At 52.0% G+C, this 20,000-nt stretch overlaps 3 protein-coding genes across 29 annotated transcripts in view; 1 reads left to right on the top strand and 2 right to left on the bottom strand.

The window, feature by feature from the left end:
* The window catches only part of gpia (glucose-6-phosphate isomerase a), a 14,789-nt gene extending 12,271 nt beyond the window's left edge, over positions 1 to 2,518 (bottom strand). Inside the window, exons 1-2 of the mRNA XM_079345682.1 lie at positions 2,254 to 2,518; positions 1,192 to 1,282 (exon numbers count right to left, since the gene is read on the bottom strand). Of these exons, the coding sequence (XP_079201808.1) occupies positions 1,192 to 1,282; positions 2,254 to 2,372 (210 nt within the window). The 5' untranslated portion in view covers positions 2,373 to 2,518. The remainder of the gene's footprint in view (positions 1 to 1,191; positions 1,283 to 2,253) is intronic.
* A 972-nt stretch (positions 2,519 to 3,490) lies between these two features.
* Positions 3,491 to 11,579, bottom strand: lsm14aa (LSM14A mRNA processing body assembly factor a). 26 transcript variants are annotated; one of them, XM_079346178.1, is made up of 13 exons: positions 11,173 to 11,576; positions 10,251 to 10,414; positions 10,000 to 10,174; positions 9,567 to 9,899; positions 7,150 to 7,332; positions 6,712 to 6,877; positions 6,585 to 6,623; positions 6,182 to 6,422; positions 5,475 to 5,947; positions 5,295 to 5,393; positions 4,983 to 5,237; positions 4,548 to 4,802; positions 3,491 to 4,514 (listed from the first exon to the last, which is right to left on the bottom strand). In XM_079346178.1, the coding sequence occupies exons 1-9, from the start codon at positions 11,291 to 11,293 to the stop codon at positions 5,924 to 5,926; spliced, it is 1,446 nt and encodes a 481-aa protein (XP_079202304.1). In that variant the 5' UTR covers positions 11,294 to 11,576; the 3' UTR covers positions 3,491 to 4,514; positions 4,548 to 4,802; positions 4,983 to 5,237; positions 5,295 to 5,393; positions 5,475 to 5,923. The 26 variants fall into 26 exon arrangements, with proteins under 26 accessions (XP_079202304.1, XP_079202286.1, XP_079202290.1 ...); XM_079346160.1 differs by lacking the exon at positions 4,548 to 4,802 and having other exon boundaries at positions 3,491 to 4,481; positions 4,959 to 5,171; positions 5,205 to 5,237; XM_079346164.1 differs by lacking the exon at positions 4,548 to 4,802 and having other exon boundaries at positions 3,491 to 4,481; positions 5,082 to 5,138; positions 5,205 to 5,237.
* A 280-nt stretch (positions 11,580 to 11,859) lies between these two features.
* The window catches only part of LOC306825422 (transcription initiation factor TFIID subunit 4-like), a 14,060-nt gene continuing 5,919 nt past the window's right edge, over positions 11,860 to 20,000 (top strand). The window contains exons 1-10 of one of the 2 annotated variants that reach the window (XM_079346155.1): positions 11,860 to 12,678; positions 13,321 to 13,795; positions 13,878 to 14,044; positions 16,802 to 16,876; positions 17,090 to 17,278; positions 17,414 to 17,536; positions 18,034 to 18,123; positions 19,525 to 19,707; positions 19,806 to 19,881; positions 19,953 to 20,000. The exon at positions 19,953 to 20,000 is cut by the window's right edge and continues 58 nt beyond it. In XM_079346155.1, coding sequence (XP_079202281.1) covers positions 12,094 to 12,678; positions 13,321 to 13,795; positions 13,878 to 14,044; positions 16,802 to 16,876; positions 17,090 to 17,278; positions 17,414 to 17,536; positions 18,034 to 18,123; positions 19,525 to 19,707; positions 19,806 to 19,881; positions 19,953 to 20,000 — 2,011 coding nt within the window. In that variant the 5' untranslated portion in view covers positions 11,860 to 12,093. Of the gene's footprint in view, positions 12,679 to 13,320; positions 13,796 to 13,877; positions 14,045 to 16,801; positions 16,877 to 17,086; positions 17,279 to 17,413; positions 17,537 to 18,033; positions 18,124 to 19,524; positions 19,708 to 19,805; positions 19,882 to 19,952 lie in introns of both variants that reach the window. The other variant, XM_079346154.1, reaches the window with a different exon arrangement.

Here is a 20,000-nt window from a genome sequence, read left to right as displayed (position 1 = left end):
CCTATCTGAACCTGAACACACCTATCTGAACCTGAACACACCTGTCTGCACCTGAACACACCTATCTGAACCTGAACACACCTGTCTGCACCTGAACACACCTATCTGAACCTGAACACACCTGTCTGAACCTGAACACACCTATCTGAACCTGAACACACCTGTCTGCACCTGAACACACCTATCTGAACCTGAACACACCTGTCTGCACCTATCTGAACCTGAACACACCTGTCTGAACCTGAACACACCTGTCTGCACCTGAACACACCTGTATGCACCTGAACACACCTGTCTGCACCTGAACACACCTGTCTGAACCTGAACACACCTGTATGCACCTGAACACACCTATCTGAACCTGAACACACCTGTATACACCTATCTGAACCTGAACACACCTGTCTGCACCTATCTGAACCTGAACACACCTGTATGCACCTATCTGAACCTGAACACACCTGAACACACCTATCTGAACCTGAACACACCTGAACACACCTATCTGAACCTGAACACACCTGAACACACCTATCTGAACCTGAACACACCTGAACACACCTATCTGAACCTGAACACACCTATCTGAACCTGAACACACCTATCTGAACCTGAACACACCTGTCTGAACCTGAACACACCTATCTGAACCTGAACACACCTGTCTGAACCTGAACACACCTGTCTGCACCTGAACACACCTGTCTGAACCTGAACACACCTGTCTGCACCTGAACACACCTGTCTGAACCTGAACACACCTGTCTGCACCTGAACACACCTGTATACACCTATCTGAACCTGAACACACCTATCTGAACCTGAACACACCTGTCTGCACCTGAACACACCTGTATACACCTGTCTGAACCTGAACACACCTGTCTGCACCTGAACACACCTGTCTGAACCTGAACACACCTGTCTGCACCTGAACACACCTGTCTGAACCTGAACACACCTGTATACACCTGTCTGCACCTGAACACACCTGTCTGCACCTGAACACACCTGTCTGCACCTGAACACACCTGTCTGCACCTGAACACACCTGTCTGCACCTGAACACACCTGTATAAACCGTGTCAGTATGAAATGACAGCTAAAGCGCTAAGTGTGTGTGTTAAGAGAGACAGGTATGCGTGCGTGCGTGTGTGCGTGCGTGCGTGCGTGCGTGCGTGTGTGTGTTACCATAGCGAGCAGCATGGACATGACTTCCTGGTTGATCAGGTTTTTGGAATAGTCGATCAGGATCTCTCCATCGTCCGTCTGCAGCGTCGTGCTGTTTGAGGGGGGGGGGGGGGGGGCACAGGGATTCAAACCCACAGACAATTACTGCCTCCGTCATGGGGGTGTGTCAGTAGTTATTTATAGTTATTTGTGTTTTTATTGATCATCCTTGCAGAGCCCCCCCCCCCATCATGTCTGTGTTAACATCAGCATCGATGTGTTTTTATCGATGTGATCAGTTAATAAATCGATACAACAGATCATGTGATCAGGACACGGAGCTGCACTTCATCATTAAACAGGTTGGCCGTCCGTGCTGCCTTCAGGTAGTGCTCGGAAATATGAAACTCTAACAGGCTTCATGTTTACACAGGAGTGAAACGGGGTGAGCTAATTAAACTAATATGACGTCATCATCACGTGATGTTTGTAGATATGACTCTTTTATTATTGCTCATATTTAATATAATAATATAAAGAGTCCTTTAAACCACCTCAGAGCTCATGAAGCAGCTTTACCTGACAGCATCCACACCTGAAGCTGGGAAGTACAACGTTTCCGAGGAGCACGTGAAGGTAGCAGCAGAATTATAATTTAAATAAATTTACTCATCAGATGTTTAATGGAAATATAAAACATCAGCTTCCGGTTGAATGTGACCAGAAATGCTGCACTGTGTCCGATAATGGATGCTGTGACGTTAGCACGCCAGCTAGTCTTGGCTAGCTGGGGGACTGAAGTCTGAGTGAGGCCTGTCTCTGGTCTGTAGAGGACAGACTGGGATCCAGCAGGGGGACGGGTTCTCTCTCAGGTGAGGACAGGTGAGCACGTCAGACCCGGGAGCGTCTGACGGCCGGAAATGACCGCGGATCTGAGATGTGACCTTGTAGCTCACAGAGACAGGTGTGCTAACACCTGAGCTCCAGCCTCAGAGGGACTCAGTGTCTGATATGTGTCCGCTTTCAGTGGCTCTGTGTCGGCTTCACGCCCCTCCTCCCCCCCCCCTGTACGTGCCCTCCTACCTGAACTTGCTGAATCTGTCCTTGTCGGACTCGAACAGGTCCCGCATGTTCAGGCTTCCCGCATGGTCCCGGTACCACTGCTCCAGCTTCTTGTAGTTGGGATCGTTGGTGAGCGCCATGATGGAGGTGAGTCTGGTCCTGGTCCTGGTCCCGGGTCTATGTTGCTGAGGAGGTCTGGTCCCTGTGAGGAGCTCCGGAGGAGATGAAGCCGGACGGAGTTGATCCACAGCTGACGGGAGGGGGCGGGGGGGGGTGGTGACACCAGGCTAAACCAATGAGCACCGACCCTGCCCCTCAGTTTAAACCCCGCCCACTGTACTCTGCACGTACTTGATCTATGGAGGCAAATTAATGCCACACAGACCCGAAGCTCAGTTATAGAATCCGGCCATTATATTATATATGCGAGTATGGAGGCCGATCAGTGCCAAAATAACAGACCTGACTGTAACCATCCAATATGTCAATATGAATGTTTGAGTCCTGAGTTATGTCCCCCCGTGTGTCCCTGCAGGGGGCGCTGGAGTCCCCCGTGTGTCCCTGCAGGGGGCGCTGGAGTCCCCCGTGTGTCCCTGCAGGGGGTGCTGGAGTCCCCTGTGTGTCCCTGCAGGGGGCGCTGGAGTCCCCCGTGTGTCCCTGCAGGGGGCGCTGGAGTCCCCTGTGTGTCCCTGCAGGGGGCGCTGGAGTCCCCCGTGTGTCCCTGCAGGGGGTGCTGGAGTCCCCGTGTGTCCCTGCAGGGGGCGCTGGAGTCCCCGTGTGTCCCTGCAGGGGGCGCTGGAGTCCCCCGTGTGTCCCTGCAGGGGGCGCTGGAGTCCCCGTGTGTCCCTGCAGGGGGCGCTGGAGTCCCATGGATGGCGGTCTCCGTGCTGGAAATGCTGTCTCAGGCTAACTTTGAGTCAAGCTAACGACAGGCTGAGAGCTGAGGCGGGTTTTAAGCCTCTTGACAAACCGTTACACGGCGCCCACCTGTCAATCAGCTCAGCTACACGCCTTATTGTGAATAACTCTGATCCTTCATCCAATCAAAACTGCTGAGTCATCAAAACATTCCCCCCGTACAGTGTGTTAGTGTGAGGTGTGACACACACACACACACACACACACACACACACACACACACACACACACACACACACACACACACACACACACACACACACACACACACACACACACACACACACACACACACACACACACACACACACACACACACAGAGAGAGAGAGAGGCGGAGCTTAATGAACAACAGTTTATTATTTGCCGTCAGTAGAAACCCTCGAGGTCCACAGAGGACGTGTGACTCCACAGGTTGTTACAGGAAGAAGCTAAACCCCGACCGGCCTCAGCTCGCCGTTTATCCACCCGCTGACGCTCAAACCACCGACGCTGCTCCTTTCTCTTATTGCATCAACAAACCTGCATCGACTGACCACCACGGGCGCCACGCGGTGTAGACGACACCAGTCGCAGCACATGGACTCTCATCAGACTTCACACACGGCTGGTTCTGAAAGTTACCGCCGTGTTCCACGCCAGAGTCGAGACCTACGAGCGTTTCGTTCAAAATGTCTGACGGAGAAAAAACAAAACTAATGAGATGAATTTAATCTCAGAAGAGAAACGAGCCGCACTGGACGCCAACGTTTAAAACAGCGAGGACACGAAGAGACGCTTCATGGTCTGTGAAAGAGTCCAATACTCGCATCATAAACGCCGACTCATCACGTGTCAGCACGTCGCTCCACCACGAAGGGTTAAATTCTGCCGTCAGAGCCGTTCAGACGTTTTCATAACTTTTTTTTACCTGAGGAAAAACGTGGAGACAAACGTCCGATCAGAGCCAATAAATATGTTTATTTCATCATAACGACTTCTCAAAGTGCTCGTCTAGAAGTACTTAAATCATGGCGGGTGGAGGGCGGCGCCGAGCTGAGGGCCGTCAGGTGTCGGTCAAGAAAGATCAAAGGAAACGTTTCAAGCATCAAAGACTGAAGTGAGTCAGGAGGGTCACCTGCAGCAGCCAATCAGGCGCTGAGGTCTGCAGGACGACCAGATCTCTGAAATCACTTTCAGGCTTTGATGTTTGTTTGTCGTCTTCTGACAAATATCAACGTTTGTTTAACAGCTCAGCAGAGAAATATAAAAACACGTCTTTCTGTTCTGATGAAACAAACCTGCCTGCTCCGTGTGTTTCTATGACAACGCTAGTTTAGACGCATCACGGACCTGCGGCACAGACGGCGCAGCAGCTTCACGGACCTGCCGCCACGACGGTGCAGCAGCTCCACGGACCTGCGGCACTGACGGCGCAGCAGCTCCACAGACCTGCGGCACCGACGGTGCAGCAGCTCCACGGACCTGCGGCACAGCAGCTCCACGGACCTGCGGCACAGACGGTGCAGCAGCTCCACAGACCTGCCGCCACGACGGTGCAGCAGCTCCACGGACCTGCGGCACTGACGGCGCAGCAGCTCCACAGACCTGCGGCACCGACGGTGCAGCAGCTCCACGGACCTGCGGCACTGACGGCGCAGCAGCTCCACAGACCTGCCGCCACGACGGTGCAGCAGCTCCACGGACCTGCGGCACAGACGGCGCAGCAGCTCCACGGACCTGCGGCACAGACGGTGCAGCAGCTCCACAGACCTGCGGCACAGCAGCTCCACGGACCTGCGGCACAGACGGCGCAGCAGCTCCACGGACCTGCGGCGCAGCAGCTCCACGGACCTGCCACCACGACGGCGCAGCAGCTTCACGGACCTGCGGCACAGACGGCGCAGCAGCTTCACGGACCTGCCGCACCGACAGTGCAGCAGCTTCACGGACCTGCGGCGCAGCAGCTTCACGGACCTGCCACCACGACGGCGCAGCAGCTTCACGGACCTGCCGCACAGACGGCGCAGCAGCTTCACGGACCTGCCGCCACGACGGCGCAGCAGCTCCACGGACCTGCCGCACCGACGGCGCAGCAGCTCCACGGACCTGCCACCACGACGGCGCAGCAGCTTCACAGACCTGCGGCGCAGCAGCTCCACGGACCTGCGGCACAGACGGCGCAGCAGCTTCACGGACCTGCCGCACAGACGGCGCAGCAGCTCCACGGACCTGCCACCACGACGGCGCAGCAGCTTCACAGACCTGCGGCGCAGCAGCTTCACAGACCCGCCACGGCAACAGTGCAGCAGCTTCACAGACCTGCGGCGCAGCAGCTTCACGGACCTGCAGCTACACTTAAGCTGAAACGTGACGCAGTGAGGACAGAAACGAAGAGAACGTGAAAGTGAGCAGTCGACGTGAGAGAGTAGAAAAACACACGTTAGAAAGGTGAGCCGGAGCCCTCGTGGCTCCGCCCCCTAAATAAAGCTAAGTGTGACGTGGACGCCAACAGAGCAGGATCAGAACGGGTTCAGGAAAATCAACATGGAAAACAAAAACATCCCAGAAACAAAAAGACATTTACACTCGATTCTTTGCAGCCTTCGTCACGTTATGGTGAAGAGATCTCGTCTTCGTCGGCGTGTTCGTGGCGCCCTCAGTGCTGGTGACAAATATACAACTAGTGGACAATCTTCATCATTGTAGTCAACAAATAGCAACCCAAACTTCCGGTTTTCCTGGGAAGCGTAAAGAAGTTTCCACCCGGGGGCAGAAGCTTCGGTCCAGTCACTCTACGCCGCCACTTTGTTGTCCTTCTGGAACAAAACACAAACAGAGTGGGATTAAAGTAAACATGTGACCAGACCGACCAATCACAGCTCACAGCTGGACTCCAAACGTCTCCTTCTGTTTCCGCTCAGCGTGTGTGAATGTGTGCGACAGGTGGGATATATCCGACAGGTGTCAGGACGCTATAAATCAAACACGCCGTCAGCGTTCTGAGACGTGACGGCGTGACGGACCTGCACCGTGACCTTCAGATGTCTTACCCTGTACGCTGAAAGGTCGGCGAACTCTCGTCCCGCCTGGTTTCCTCTGTATCCTCCTCTGTAGCCGCCGACCCCTTGTGGCGGCCCGAAGGACCCTCGGCTGGCCGAGCGACCCCGCCCTCCACGGAAGCCCATCCCTCCCCGCCCGCGGTAACCTCCACGCCCTCGGCCCTGACGGAGAGGGATACCGAACGTCTCGGCGTTCATCCTCCTCTCCTCCGCCCAGGTCTGCCTCCGCTCCCTGCGGGAAGAGGAGGAAGAGCGTCACAGGAGGTCGCTGTTTAACGATGACATCACGGAGAACGCCTCGCGAACCATCGAGGTTAGCATGGCGCCCCGTGTTTTCAAGCTATTTCTCCTCCACGCTCTCTAACCACGCGGTCAGTCGGCGCTCGCCACTCACCTCGGGAACACGGAGCCTCCTGACTTCTCGTTGGCTTTCCTGAAAGACAAACGGTGGAAACATGAAGTCATGACAAACGGCGAGCGAACATTCACCGCCAGGCTGAGCTCACGCGGCGGCGCCCTACCTGGTGTCGTCACACGAGATGTTGTCGAAGAAGGACTTGGACTTGTCGTAGTAGCAGTTGGGTCCGAGCGGGTCGCCCTCGTCTTCAGCGTTCCCCTCGCTGTTCTGAGTTTCAACCGCTGAGTCTCCTTTCTCCTCGCCGTTCACCGCCTTCTCCGGCTTCTCGTCTGAGGGGACCAAAGAGAAGCACTCGCCTTAGTTTAACGCTGAATGGCGTTTGTTTTGATAACGGAGAATACCGGCGCGGCACGTGACGTGCGTTTGTTTTGAAAGGTGTCTGCCAACAGGAAGTGGAGTTTTATGATTGTGACATCACACGAGGTGTTTTCCTCTCATCGCCGCGATGCACGCACACCTGCTGTGACGTGACCGTGGCGTCTCGTCTGTTCAGAGACTCGGCGAGTCGTCCCACAGCGGCGCCGCGGCGAGGTGAACTTACCTTTGAGCTTCAGCTTGCTCTGGAACTCTTTGTCGATCTCCTCCTTGTTGAACTGAGCGTTGGCGCTCTCGAAGTCAAAGTCCTTCTCGAACTTCATTGGTCCGTCTCGGCGAACGTTAAAGCGTCCTCTGCCACGGTAACCGCTGCCTCGCCCACGCCGGTTGGCTGGCGCTCCCTGAGCCGCTAGAGGACGATAAAAAAACCCCAAACATCAACACGTCGAACACCTGAGAGAGGAACACCTGAGAGAGGAACACCTGACAGAGGAACACCTGACAGAAGAACACCTGAGAGAAGAACACCTGACAGAAGAACACCTGACAGAAGAACACCTGACAGAGGAACACCTGAGAGAAGAACACCTGACAGAGGAACACCTGAGAGAGGAACACCTGACAGAGGAACACCTGACAGAAGAACACCTGACAGAGGAACACCTGACAGAAGAACACCTGAGAGAAGAACACCTGACAGAGGAACACCTGACAGAGGAACACCTGACAGAGGAACACCTGACAGAAGAACACCTGACAGAGGAACACCTGAGAGAGGAACACCTGAGAGAAGAACACCTGACAGAGGAACACCTGACAGAGGAACACCTGAGAGAAGAACACCTGACAGAGGAACACCTGAGAGAAGAACACCTGACAGAGGAACACCTGAGAGAAGAACACCTGAGAGAAGAACACCTGAGAGAAGAACACCTGACAGAAGAACACCTGACAGAAGAACACCTGACAGAGGAACACCTGAGAGAAGAACACCTGAGAGAAGAACACCTGACAGAAGAACACCTCACAGAAGAACACCTGACAGAGGAACACCTGACAGAAGAACACCTGAGAGAAGAACACCTGACAGAAGAACACCTGACAGAAGAACACCTGAGAGAAGAACACCTGACAGAGGAACACCTGACAGAAGAACACCTGAGAGAAGAACACCTGACAGAGGAACACCTGAGAGAAGAACACCTGACAGAAGAACACCTCACAGAAGAACACCTGACAGAGGAACACCTGAGAGAAGAACACCTGACAGAGGAACACCTGAGAGAAGAACACCTGACAGAAGAACACCTGACAGAAGAACACCTGAGAGAGGAACACCTGAGAGAAGAACACCTGACAGAAGAACACCTGACAGAAGAACACCTCACAGAAGAACACCTGAGAGAAGAACACCTGAGAGAGGAACACCTGACAGAAGAACACCTGACAGAAGAACACCTGAGAGAGGAACACCTGACAGAAGAACACCTGAGAGAAGAACACCTGACAGAAGAACACCTGACAGAGGAACACCTGACAGAAGAACACCTGACAGAGGAACACCTGACAGAGGAACACCTGACAGAAGAACACCTGACAGAAGAACACCTGAGAGAAGAACACCTGACAGAGGAACACCTGACAGAAGAACACCTGACAGAAGAACACCTGACAGAAGAACACCTGACAGAGGAACACCTGACAGAAGAACACCTGACAGAAGAACACCTGACAGAGGAACACCTGACAGAAGAACACCTGAGAGAGGAACACCTGACAGAGGAACACCTGAGAGAAGAACACCTGACAGAAGAACACCTGAGAGAAGAACACCTGACAGAAGAACACCTGAGAGAAGAACACCTGACAGAGGAACACCTGAGAGAAGAACACCTGACAGAAGAACACCTGAGAGAAGAACACCTGACAGAAGAACACCTGAGAGAGGAACACCTGAGAGAAGAACACCTGACAGAAGAACACCTGAGAGAAGAACACCTGACAGAAGAACACCTGACAGAGGAACACCTGAGAGAAGAACACCTGACAGAAGAACACCTGACAGAAGAACACCTGACAGAAGAACACCTGACAGAAGAACACCTGACAGAAGAACACCTGAGAGAAGAACACCTGACAGAGGAACACCTGAGAGAAGAACACCTGACAGAGGAACACCTGACAGAGGAACACCTGACAGAAGAACACCTGAGAGAGGAACACCTGACAGAAGAACACCTGACAGAAGAACACCTGAGAGAAGAACACCTGACAGAGGAACACCTGAGAGAAGAACACCTGACAGAGGAACACCTGACAGAGGAACACCTGACAGAGGAACACCTGAGAGAAGAACACCTGACAGAGGAACACCTGACAGAGGAACACCTGAGAGAAGAACACCTGACAGAAGAACACCTGACAGAGGAACACCTGAGAGAAGAACACCTGACAGAGGAACACCTGACAGAGGAACACCTGAGAGAAGAACACCTGAGAGAAGAACACCTGAGAGAAGAACACCTGAGAGAAGAACACCTGACAGAGGAACACCTGAGAGAAGAACACCTGACAGAGGAACACCTGACAGAGGAACACCTGAGAGAAGAACACCTGACAGAGGAACACCTGACAGAGGAACACCTGCTGAGGTCTCACCTGTGTGGCTGAACACAGAGGGGGGGGCCCCAGCAGCTGGAGCACTCATGTGAGAGGCGGAGATGGTTCGGGGTGCAGACCAGCTGCTGCGGCCTCCCCTGACGGTCTCGCCCCTCCTTGAGTCCACGCCGTCCTGCTGCACCTTCTGCCCGCCCTGGCCCGTGGTGGAGGGCGCCGTGCGGGCATGGGCGGGGCTCCTGCGCCCCAGGCCAGGGGCTGGAGCAGAGGGGGCGACAGCGGGCGCCGATGAAGCCGTCTGGATCACCTGGTCCAGGGTGGGACTCTTCCTCAAAGGGTCCAGACCGGGGCTGCTGCGACCTGAAGAGAGACCTGTCAGTGAGCGGCTCACCAGCAGCAACAAGACCCGACCCTGGACCCCCTGCCCCCCCCCTAGATCTACATAGAATGGGCCGCATACCTGCCGTGTGCTTACCAACACCAACTGGTCCAAACTGGGGTGACACCAGTGGGCTGGCGGTGAACTGGTTGTAGGCGGGAGCAGGAGCTCGGTTGAAGAGGCCGTAGGAACCAGCAGACTGGAACGGAGTGGGAGCGGCTGCAGCAGAAGACGAGGAGCTGGAGCTCATGGACGACTGAGGAGGAGGAGGAGGAGTTTAAGGCTACCTGCGCCGCCAACACTTTCTCTGTGACCATCACACCTGAGTTTACCTGGACGATGGCCGGGTCCTGAGGCAGCGAGCAGGTCGGCTTCGGCGGCTCGCACACCGTCAGGTCTTTGATGTCGCTGCCTCTGAAGATGATGTACTCAAAAGTGTCGTCTCGAGGGGGGATGGGCCGGTCCGTGGGCCGGTCCTCGGTACCGAACGAGCGGACTGTCGGAGAGGACGCAAACCGCAGGTTGAATCACAGACAGAAGCTACGCTGACTTCCTGGTTTCCTTTCTCATTGGCTAACCAAATAACGATCCCCTTCACAATAAAACAGAGTTTACTAAAATTCACGTTCTTGACTTAAATCACGGCGGGCGCTTTTCGGCCCTGAAGGCTGGTTAATTTCAAAATAAAGGCCTGTTAATATCAAAATAAAAGCTAGTTAATTTCAAAATAAAGGCCTAGTAATATCAAAATAAAAGCTGGTTAAATTCAAAATAAAGTCCTGGCCTGTTAATATCAAAATAAAGACTGGATATTTCAAAACAAAGGCAGCTTAATTTCAAAATAAAGGCTGGTTCGTGTCAGAATAAAAGCTTATATTAATAATGAAGGTTGGTTAATTTCAAAATAAAGGCTGGTTCGTGTCAGAATAAAAGCTTATATTAATAATGAAGGTTGGTTAATTTCAAAATAAAGGCTGGTTCGTGTCAGAATAAAAGCTTATATTAATAATAAAGGTTGGTTAATTTCAAAATAAAGGCCAGTTATTAAGAGTCTTTAGAGGAAGTGATGTTAACAGAATTAATCTTAAGATTAAACTTTTAATTTGAAGCTCTCGTGGAGTGACGTGTTGTTTGCTAACAGTTAGCATTGGACTGTATGCACCTGTATGACGTCATAGAGTTCAGGTGAGGGGTTGAACACCTATACGAGATGGTTCCGACAGGTCCAGGCTAGCTCCGTTAGCATTAGCTTACCTTTCGCCAGAGCCACCGTGGAGTTCTCGGTGTCGATCGTGTACAGGATCCCTTCGTACCGGATCTCGGCCTTCGAGATCAGGCTGATCTTACTGCCCAGGTAAGGAGTCCCGCCGCTCATGGTGACTGCTGGGGGGGTCTCCGCCGGATCAGAGGGCAGGACGGACGGTCAGTACGGAACCGGGTCTATATAAATCCTCTGAGTGCTTCTTACTTACCAGCTACAACATGGCTACCTCATCCTCCATCCACAGGCACTAAGCGCGGGGGCTAACGGGAACTCAAAGTATCGCGCGATTACGTTCGGCCAGGAGATCTAGATCTGTGCAAGATAGAACAGAAACAGATGTTTGTTTTCTTCAGCTGCGATTTCAAGTCCTCAAAGTCAACTTTCTGTGCAACAATTAGTGAACGTGTTTAAGGTTTATCCAGAGACCGGGTCGTGGAGAGGGGGGGGGGGGGGGGGGGGGGGGGTCTGACAGTCAGAGACCCCGACAGTCTGAGACCCCCCGCTGCTAGGAGAATGATAAAGGACATGGGACGGCTCCCCCCCCCCCCGTAGGACACAGAATAAACAACAAATGAAACCTGTGTATTAAAATAGACTCTTATTATAAATAAAATGAGCGGACACTTTGCAGGTGGTTGAAATAGACTTAGACTGAACTTTATTGAATAGTTCTGGGTTCGGTTCAGGATCACTGCAGGATTCTGTTTTCTCATCATCAGATAAAAAGTCATGTTTGTGAAGATGTTTAAAGAAGTTAACTTTACACTATAAACTCTAATAAGAGCGTTTCAGCTGTCCACCAGCTCGCTGGGATAATCTAGTTCTTCTAGTTCTATGCTCCAAAACAACACAGATCCTCCGCGCATGCGTACATTCTAAAATACGATTTGCACAACGGTGTAAGATCAAAGATGGCGGGAGCCTCCGACCCACTGGAGGACATGCTCTTCACTGAGGTGGACGAGAAAGCAGTCAGCGACCTGGTCGGCTCTCTGGAGTCCCAGCTGGGGGACCCGAAGACTTCCGGGGGGTCTTACTCGGACGGGAAACGGGACGCAGCTCCGCCGCACGTGACACACTTCTCAGGGAAAGTGCGCGAGCCACCGGGGTCTGTGGATCCGCAACAAGGGCATCAGAAAGACCCGGATCCGGGTAAACCTCTCCCCTCCTCTACCTCCTCTGTGTCTGCCGGGACCGGGACTCCCGCCGCCCCACCCACACCGGGACCCGGAACTTTGAGCACCCCGTCCGTGGCTGCTAGCTTTCCCCGAGCGGCGGTCCCGGGTCCGTGCACCGCCACCGGCCCCCCGGGGGAGGCGATCCGGACCTCGTCTCCTGGAGTACAAAGTTTGAACGGCAGTCCCGGAGCGGTTAAAACCTCCCCCGCAGCCCCCCCGGCGGCCGGGACCGGGTCTGTTATCAGCACTGTCAACCCAGGGGGGTCCACGATCATCACTCCCATGGCCTCCCAGCCCGGGTTCCCCGGACACCCTCAGGTCTGTCTGTCCCCCCCCCTTCAGGTCTGTCCCCCCCCCCCTTCAGGTCTGTCTCCCCCCCTTCAGAATGTGTCACATGTTTCTGTTTGTGTTACGAAGCCTGAAGTGGACAAACATGAGCAGGGCCGTCTGCAGACTCCCCCCGTCCCCTGTCCCCCCGTCCCCCTGTCCCCTGTCCCCCCCAGTTCGTAAAGAGTCTTTCAGGTAGGTGTGCAGACTGTGCTCACCGTGGGTTAGTAAATGGGGGAGCCGCGAGCTCTGATTGGACGAACAGTTTTATGGCGTCAGTAGAAATGCCTTGCTCATGAGTTCCTACTCGGGTCAGAACAAGAACTCGGGTACTCTGGGAAGGCTGACGTCCCATTGGGCGACTCAGTGAAAGATGTTCAGTTTGTGTTGATCTGTTAATTTGGTGAAGCTCCGCCCACTGAGTGAGGTCACAGCCTGCCTGACGTTCAGGTCTTCTTCACGTGTTCACGCTTCCTGCGGTCCATCTCAAGGTTCAGCCCGGTTTGAGAAGCAGCTTTCTCCTCTCGCTGAATCTCCTCCAATCACTGAGCTGTATCCTAAACTCACCTGCTGCGCTCTCATTGGCTGGAGGGACGGACTATCTTTAACATGTTTAATCTCTTGTGACCTTAGACCTCAGCAGTGACCCCCGGTGGACCCCTGCAGAGACACACTGGCCCAGTGACCCAGAACGGAGTGGACCCCAAAGGAGCCCCTCTGGTGGTCCCGGGTGCCCCCTCGCCTCAGGTCCTGAACCACAGCACCGCCCCTCTGCACACCAAGGTACTGCTGCCCACACAGCCCGCCTCTGGGAGCGCCGTCATCCTGACCAGCACCCCCTCTTCCACCGCCCAGTCCCCCATCAGTCAGACCCAGACTGGGACCAGTCTGGCTCCCGGGGGCATGAAGACCGCCGTGAATGGAGTGGCCCCGCCCACCGTGGCCTTGGTAAGACCCCCGCTTGCTGCTGTGGGGGCCACCTCCATCCAGCAGCAGAGGCCCGGGTTGGTGGCTACCACCAGAGCGGCGGCCCCTCAGCCCCAGATAGCAGTCCGGCCTCAGCAGCAGACCACCATCCAGCTGCCTCCCGGGTTCACCATGCCTCCAGGTGAGAGAACTTTTGATCCCGTCGAGCTTTAAAATAACTTTGACCTGAACTCTGCAGACCCTGATAACTGTCTCCTCCTAAGGTATGGTTCTGGTCCGGACGGAGACCGGCCAGCTGGTGATGGTCCCTCAGCAGGTCTTGGCTCAGGCCCAGGCAAAGACGCAGCAGAGCCAGGCGGTCGCCAATATCACACAGAGAGCAACCACGCCAACCGCTGCGACCACCATCCGAGTTTCCACCGCCTCCACGGTGAGTCCGAGCCCGTCTGCCGGCAGGTTCTGCTCACGATGTGGAGCAGCAGCCTTCTGAAGTGTTCTGTAAGTTACTGAGCACTTCAGCTGAGGAGGGTCTGATGTCTCCAACCAAGCAGCTGCTTTGACCTTTAAGAGTTGTTGGTGCTGCTTCATCCAGGTGGTTTTTATACTCACTCAAATAACACATCCTGGATCTGAACCACTGAAGTGTTCTTATTAAATACTTTGTTCTTTACAACAGAACCACACAAACATGATGAATGTAAATCTCCTGTATGAACCAATGAAGGTCTAGATTTAAAAACAAACTCCAGGCAGATCCCACTTTGATGTCAGAATGAGGCTCAGTAGTGTGTGTGGCCTCCACCTGCCTGTGTGACCTCCCTACAACACCTGGCCATGCTCCTGATGAGGTGGAGGATGGTCTCCTGAGGGATCTCCTCCCAGACCTGGACAGTCTGTGGTGCATGGTGGCGTTGGTGGATGGAGACATAATGTCTGGGGAACGGGCGGGTCGGTCCACAGCATCAATGCCTTCATCTTACAGGAACTGCTGAGTCACTGCAGACACATGAGGTCCAGCATTGTCTCGCATTAGGAGGAAACCCAGGACCAACTGGTCCACATGGTCTCACAAGGGGTCTAAAGCCCCGTTTCCACACAGGTCCGGTACGGATCAGTACAGTTTGGTTCGGTTTGGTTTGATTAAGCCCGATCCCGTTTGTGTTTCCACAGCCACCTGTGCCCTATTTGGTAGGCGGCGTGTAAGCCGGGTGCCGATAGCCGCTACGTAATAGCATCACATGATAGAAGCTAACAGCTAGCTGCTAACAGCTAACTAATAAATTCAACAAAGGAGAAAAACGTTACATAAACCAAACCAACGCTGGAGACATCCAGCAGGTCATCTCCTCTGTCACTGTCATGTGACTCTTTATTACAAGAACTCAATCCAGCTTTGTTTCAGAGAAGGCTGTGAGCAGCGAGGACAAATACACACGCTAACAATCAATGCTTTAAACACGCCCACCACCTAACACAGGAAGTGACCATTCTTTCAACCAATCAGAGGACTGCAGTGTTTAGCTTTGTGGTCTTTCTCTGGAGAGCTCCTTTATGTAACAATGTCACACACTTAGGACATGCACACACACTACAGTCTGTTTACCTGCTGCAGACGTTACAGTCTGTTTACCTGCTGCAGACGTTACAGTCTGTTTACCTGCTGCAGACGTTACAGTCTGTTTACCTGCTGCAGACGTTACAGCCTGTTTACCTGCTGCAGACGTTACAGTTTGTTTACCTGCTGCAGACGTTACAGCCTGTTTACCTGCTGCAGACGTTACAGTTTGTTTACCTGCTGCAGACGTTACAGTCTGTTTACCTGCTGCAGACGTTACAGCCTGTTTACCTGCTGCAGACGTTACAGCCTGTTTACCTGCTGCAGACGTTACAGTTTGTTTACCTGCTGCAGACGTTACAGCCTGTTTACCTGCTGCAGACGTTACAGCCTGTTTACCTGCTGCAGACGTTACAGTCTGTTTACCTGCTGCAGACGTTACAGCCTGTTTACCTGCTGCAGACGTTACAGCCTGTCTACCTGCTGCAGACGTTACAGCCTGTTTACCTGCTGCAGACGTTACAGTCTGTTTACCTGCTGCAGACGTTACAGTCTGTTTACCTGCTGCAGACGTTACAGTCTGTTTACCTGCTGCAGACGTTACAGTCTGTTTACCTGCTGCAGACGTTACAGCCTGTTTACCTGCTGCAGACGTTACAGCCTGTTTACCTGCTGCAGACGTTACAGCCTGTCTACCTGCTGCAGACGTTACAGCCTGTTTACCTGCTGCAGACGTTACAGCCTGTTTACCTGCTGCAGACGTTACAGCCTGTTTACCTGCTGCAGACGTTACAGTCTGTTTACCTGCTGCAGACGTTACAGCCTGTTTACCTGCTGCAGGCGTTACAGTCTGTTTACCTGCTGCAGACGTTACAGTCTGTTTACCTGCTGCAGACGTTACAGCCTGTTTACCTGCTGCAGACGTTACAGCCTGTTTACCTGCTGCAGACGTTACAGTCTGTTTACCTGCTGCAGGCGTTACAGCCTGTTTACCTGCTGCAGACGTTACAGCCTGTTTACCTGCTGCAGACGTTACAGCCTGTTTACCTGCTGCAGACGTTACAGCCCGTTTACCTGCTGCAGACGTTACAGCCCGTTTACCTGCTGCAGACATTACAGTCTGTTTACCTGCTGCAGACGTTACAGTCTGTTTACCTGCTGCAGACGTTACAGCCCGTTTACCTGCTGCAGACGTTACAGTCTGTTTACCTGCTGCAGACGTTACAGCCTGTTTACCTGCTGCAGACGTTACAGTATGTTTACCTGCTGCAGGCGTTACAGTCTGTTTACCTGCTGCAGACGTTACAGCCTGTTTACCTGCTGCAGACGTTACAGTCTGTTTACCTGCTGCAGACGTTACAGCCTGTTTACCTGCTGCAGACGTTACAGCCTGTTTACCTGCTGCAGACGTTACAGCCTGTTTACCTGCTGCAGACGTTACAGCCTGTTTACCTGCTGCAGACGTTACAGCCTGTTTACCTGCTGCAGACGTTACAGCCTGTTTACCTGCTGCAGACGTTACAGCCTGTTTACCTGCTGCAGACGTTACAGCCTGTTTACCTGCTGCAGACGTTACAGTCTGTTTACCTGCTGTCTGCGTAGCTAATAGTTTTTCTTCTTTGTTGTCTGCAGGTTCCTCAGACGGTTCGTTTAGCCACCCCTGCTCAGACCAGAATGGTTCAGTCTCCCTCCACCACCACAGTTCAGGTGAGTGCTTTCTGTTTCATACTCTCACCTGCACACACGTTTATCCAATCAGAGCAGATATCTGCACTGCTGGGGCAACCAGCTGTTCCTCATCGTCCGAGCAGCTGTTGGAGTGATGAACAGCATTGACTGTTTAATGAACAAACAAACTGTTTTAATTGGACATTTAATTAAACGTTTCCGTGCTTGATGGCGTTTGTCGTTTCCCAGAAGGCCATCACGGTGGCTCCTGGTGGTGCTGCGGTGTCAGTGAAGATGACCCCCCCTCAGAAGGCCCAGACCGTGATAACAGCAGGGGGGACGCCTACGGCCAAGCCAGCTGGAGTCCCTACTACCCCCCATACCAGCACACCGCCCGCCACTACCACCACGCCAGCTAACAGAGTCACAGTGGTGTCACAGGTTGGATCCAATGTATATTTATGCAATATATTATTTATTTATGTATGTTTATATTTGTAAGTGTGACCAGAGATGGACGTGAGGACTGTAACGCCGGCGTGAACACAAACTGACTGATTGTGTCGTTACAAACAGGAAATGCAAGAAAACGTGAAGAAATGCAAAAACTTTCTCGCCACGCTCATCAAGCTGGCATCTCACAACTCCCCCTCCCCAGATACCTCCAAGAATGTGAAGGCCCTGGTGCAGGACCTGCTGGTGAGCTGCTTCATTCATGAGTCTTTACTGGGGTTATACTGGGGTCTAAGAGGGACCAAAACCAGGATCTAGTAAACATGGGAGTGAGGAGATGGTAATTGGATCGTTATTTGATTTTTGTACTTAATTTGTATCTAGCAATAATTCCGATAGAGGGTCGGTGGGGGTTTCTTCAGGTCTAATCAGCATTGGATTGGGTTCTAACTGGGGTCTGAATTTAATCTAACTCGAGGGAAACCGTTGTCCAGAAGAGATGAGTTTTGGGATTGTCACTTGTTTTAATGGGAGCATTATCAATGTCACTGGAGTCTAACTGATGTTTAATGGGATTTTCATGGGTATTTTACTGGGGTCTCAGGGCCCACTCACACTGGTACCACTGAGGTGGCAGCAGCCCAGTGTTTAGGGACTTGGGTCGCTGGTTCAAGTCCCGGCACAGACCAACCCTAACCCTGCTTTGGGCCTAACTGGAGTGAAACTGGTGTATATGTTTACAGGATGCAAAGATCGAGCCTGAGGAGTTCACCACTCGGCTGCAGGCAGAGCTCAAGTCCTCCCCACAGCCCTACCTCATCCCCTTCCTCAAGGTACAAACATCCTTACAACTCAGCCACTGACTGTTAGTTCTACATTTACTGTTAGCTCTACTGTTCACTCTACATCTACTGTTAGCTCTACTGTTCACTCTACATCTACTGTTAGCTCTACTGTTCACTCTACATCTACTGTTAGCTCTACATCTACTGTTAGCTCTACGCCTACTCTTAACTCTACATCTACTGTTAGCTCTACTGTTCACTCTACATTTACTGTTAGCCATACATCTACTGTTAGCTCTACATCTACTGTTAGCTCTACGCCTACTCTTAACTCTACATCTACTGTTAACTCTACATCTACTGTTAGCTCTACTGTTCACTCTACATCTACTGTTAGCTCTACTGTTCACTCTACATTTACTGTTAGCTCTACTGTTCACTCTACATTTACTGTTAGCCATACATCTACTGTTAGCTCTACATTTACTGTTAGCCATACATCTACTGTTAGCTCTACATCTACTGTTAGCTCTACATCTACTGTTAGCTCTACGCCTACTCTTAACTCTACATCTACTGTTAACTCTACATCTACTGTTAACTCTACTGTTCACTCTACATCTACTGTTAGCTCTACATCTACTGTTAGCTCTACATCTACTGTTAGCTCTACGCCTACTCTTAACTCTACATCTACTGTTAGCCATACATCTACTGTTAACTCTACATCTACTGTTAGCCATACATCTACTGTTAACTCTACATCTACTGTTAGCTCTACATCTACTGTTAGCTCTACGCCTACTGTTAGCTCTACATCTACTGTTAGCCATACATCTACTGTTAGCGCTATGTCAACTGTTAGCTCTACATCTACTGTTAGCCATACATCTACTGTTAGCTCTATGTCAACTGTTAGCTCTACACCTACTGTTAGCTCTACATCTGCTGTTAGCTCTGCTGTTAGCTCTGCTGTTAGCTCTACGTCTACTGTTAGCTCTATATCAACTGTTAGCTCTACATTGACTGTTAGCTCTACATCAACTGTTAGTTCTACACCTACTGTTAGCTCTACTGTTAGCTCTACACCTACTGTTAGCTCTACTGTTATCTCTTCATCTGCTGTTAGCTCTACATCAACTGTTAGCTCTGCTGTTAGCTCTACATCTACTGTTAGCTCTGCTGATAGCTCTACATCTACTGTTAGCTCTGCTGTTAGCTCTACATCTACTGTTAGCTCTACTGTTAGCGCTACATCTACTGTTAGCTCTACATCTACTGTTAGCTCTACTGTTAGCTCTACATCTACTGTTTTGTTGTTTGTACGATGATAATTTGTATTCTTTTGATCAGATATAATTTTGCTCATTCATGAATATATTTAAACAGAGTATTTGTTTTGTTTGATAAATTAACTCTATTTAAATTATTATTTTCTTTAATCCACAGAAAAGTCTCCCTGCTCTCCGTCAGTCTCTGCTCAGCAGTCAACAATCCCTGGTGACCCCAAGCACATCAGCACCCCCCCTTTCTGCCCCTGGCTCCGTCACCACTACCGCCATAAGACCCCGCCTACCCATCAGCCCGGCCAGCAGCACAGTCCGACTGAACCCACCGCTCACCAACACTCTGGTACGAGTCCTCTCTCTCTGCAATCAAGTTTAGATAGGAAAGATCAAAGTGAACTTTCTTTGATTTAATGAAATGTTGTGTCATCTGTGGACGTGCAGGCTGTGACCAGAGCAGGTGCTCAGAGCATTCAGACCCGCTCACCTGTCGTCTTCAGTCAGAGTATCAGACCTCAAGGTGAGTCCAGCAGTGTCAGGTGATCATCAGGTGAGCAAACTGAATCCCATTTAACGTTTCTCTCTCTGCAGGGAATCTCGTAAGAGGACCTACGACCATCATCGGAAAAAGTCCCGTTA

The sequence above is a fragment of the Symphodus melops genome (assembly GCF_947650265.1).
Source record: "Symphodus melops genome assembly, chromosome: 6".
Classification (NCBI taxonomy): Eukaryota; Metazoa; Chordata; class Actinopteri; order Labriformes; family Labridae; genus Symphodus; species Symphodus melops.
Note: the sequence above shows the minus strand (reverse complement) of the source record. Positions and strands in the feature narration are given on the sequence as shown.

Excerpts from the sequence above, each read along its gene's own strand:
- lsm14aa (XM_079346169.1), bottom strand. The coding sequence starts at position 11,293 with ATGAGCGGCGGGACTCCTTACCTGGGCAGTAAGATCAGCCTGATCTCG. Across the intron at positions 10,175-10,250 it reads AGGACCCGGCCATCGTCCAG|TCGTCCATGAGCTCCAGCTC; the intron begins GTAAACTCAGGT and ends CCTCCTCCTCAG. Across the intron at positions 6,624-6,711 it reads ATCTCGTGTGACGACACCAG|GAAAGCCAACGAGAAGTCAG; the intron begins GTAGGGCGCCGC and ends TTTGTCTTTCAG.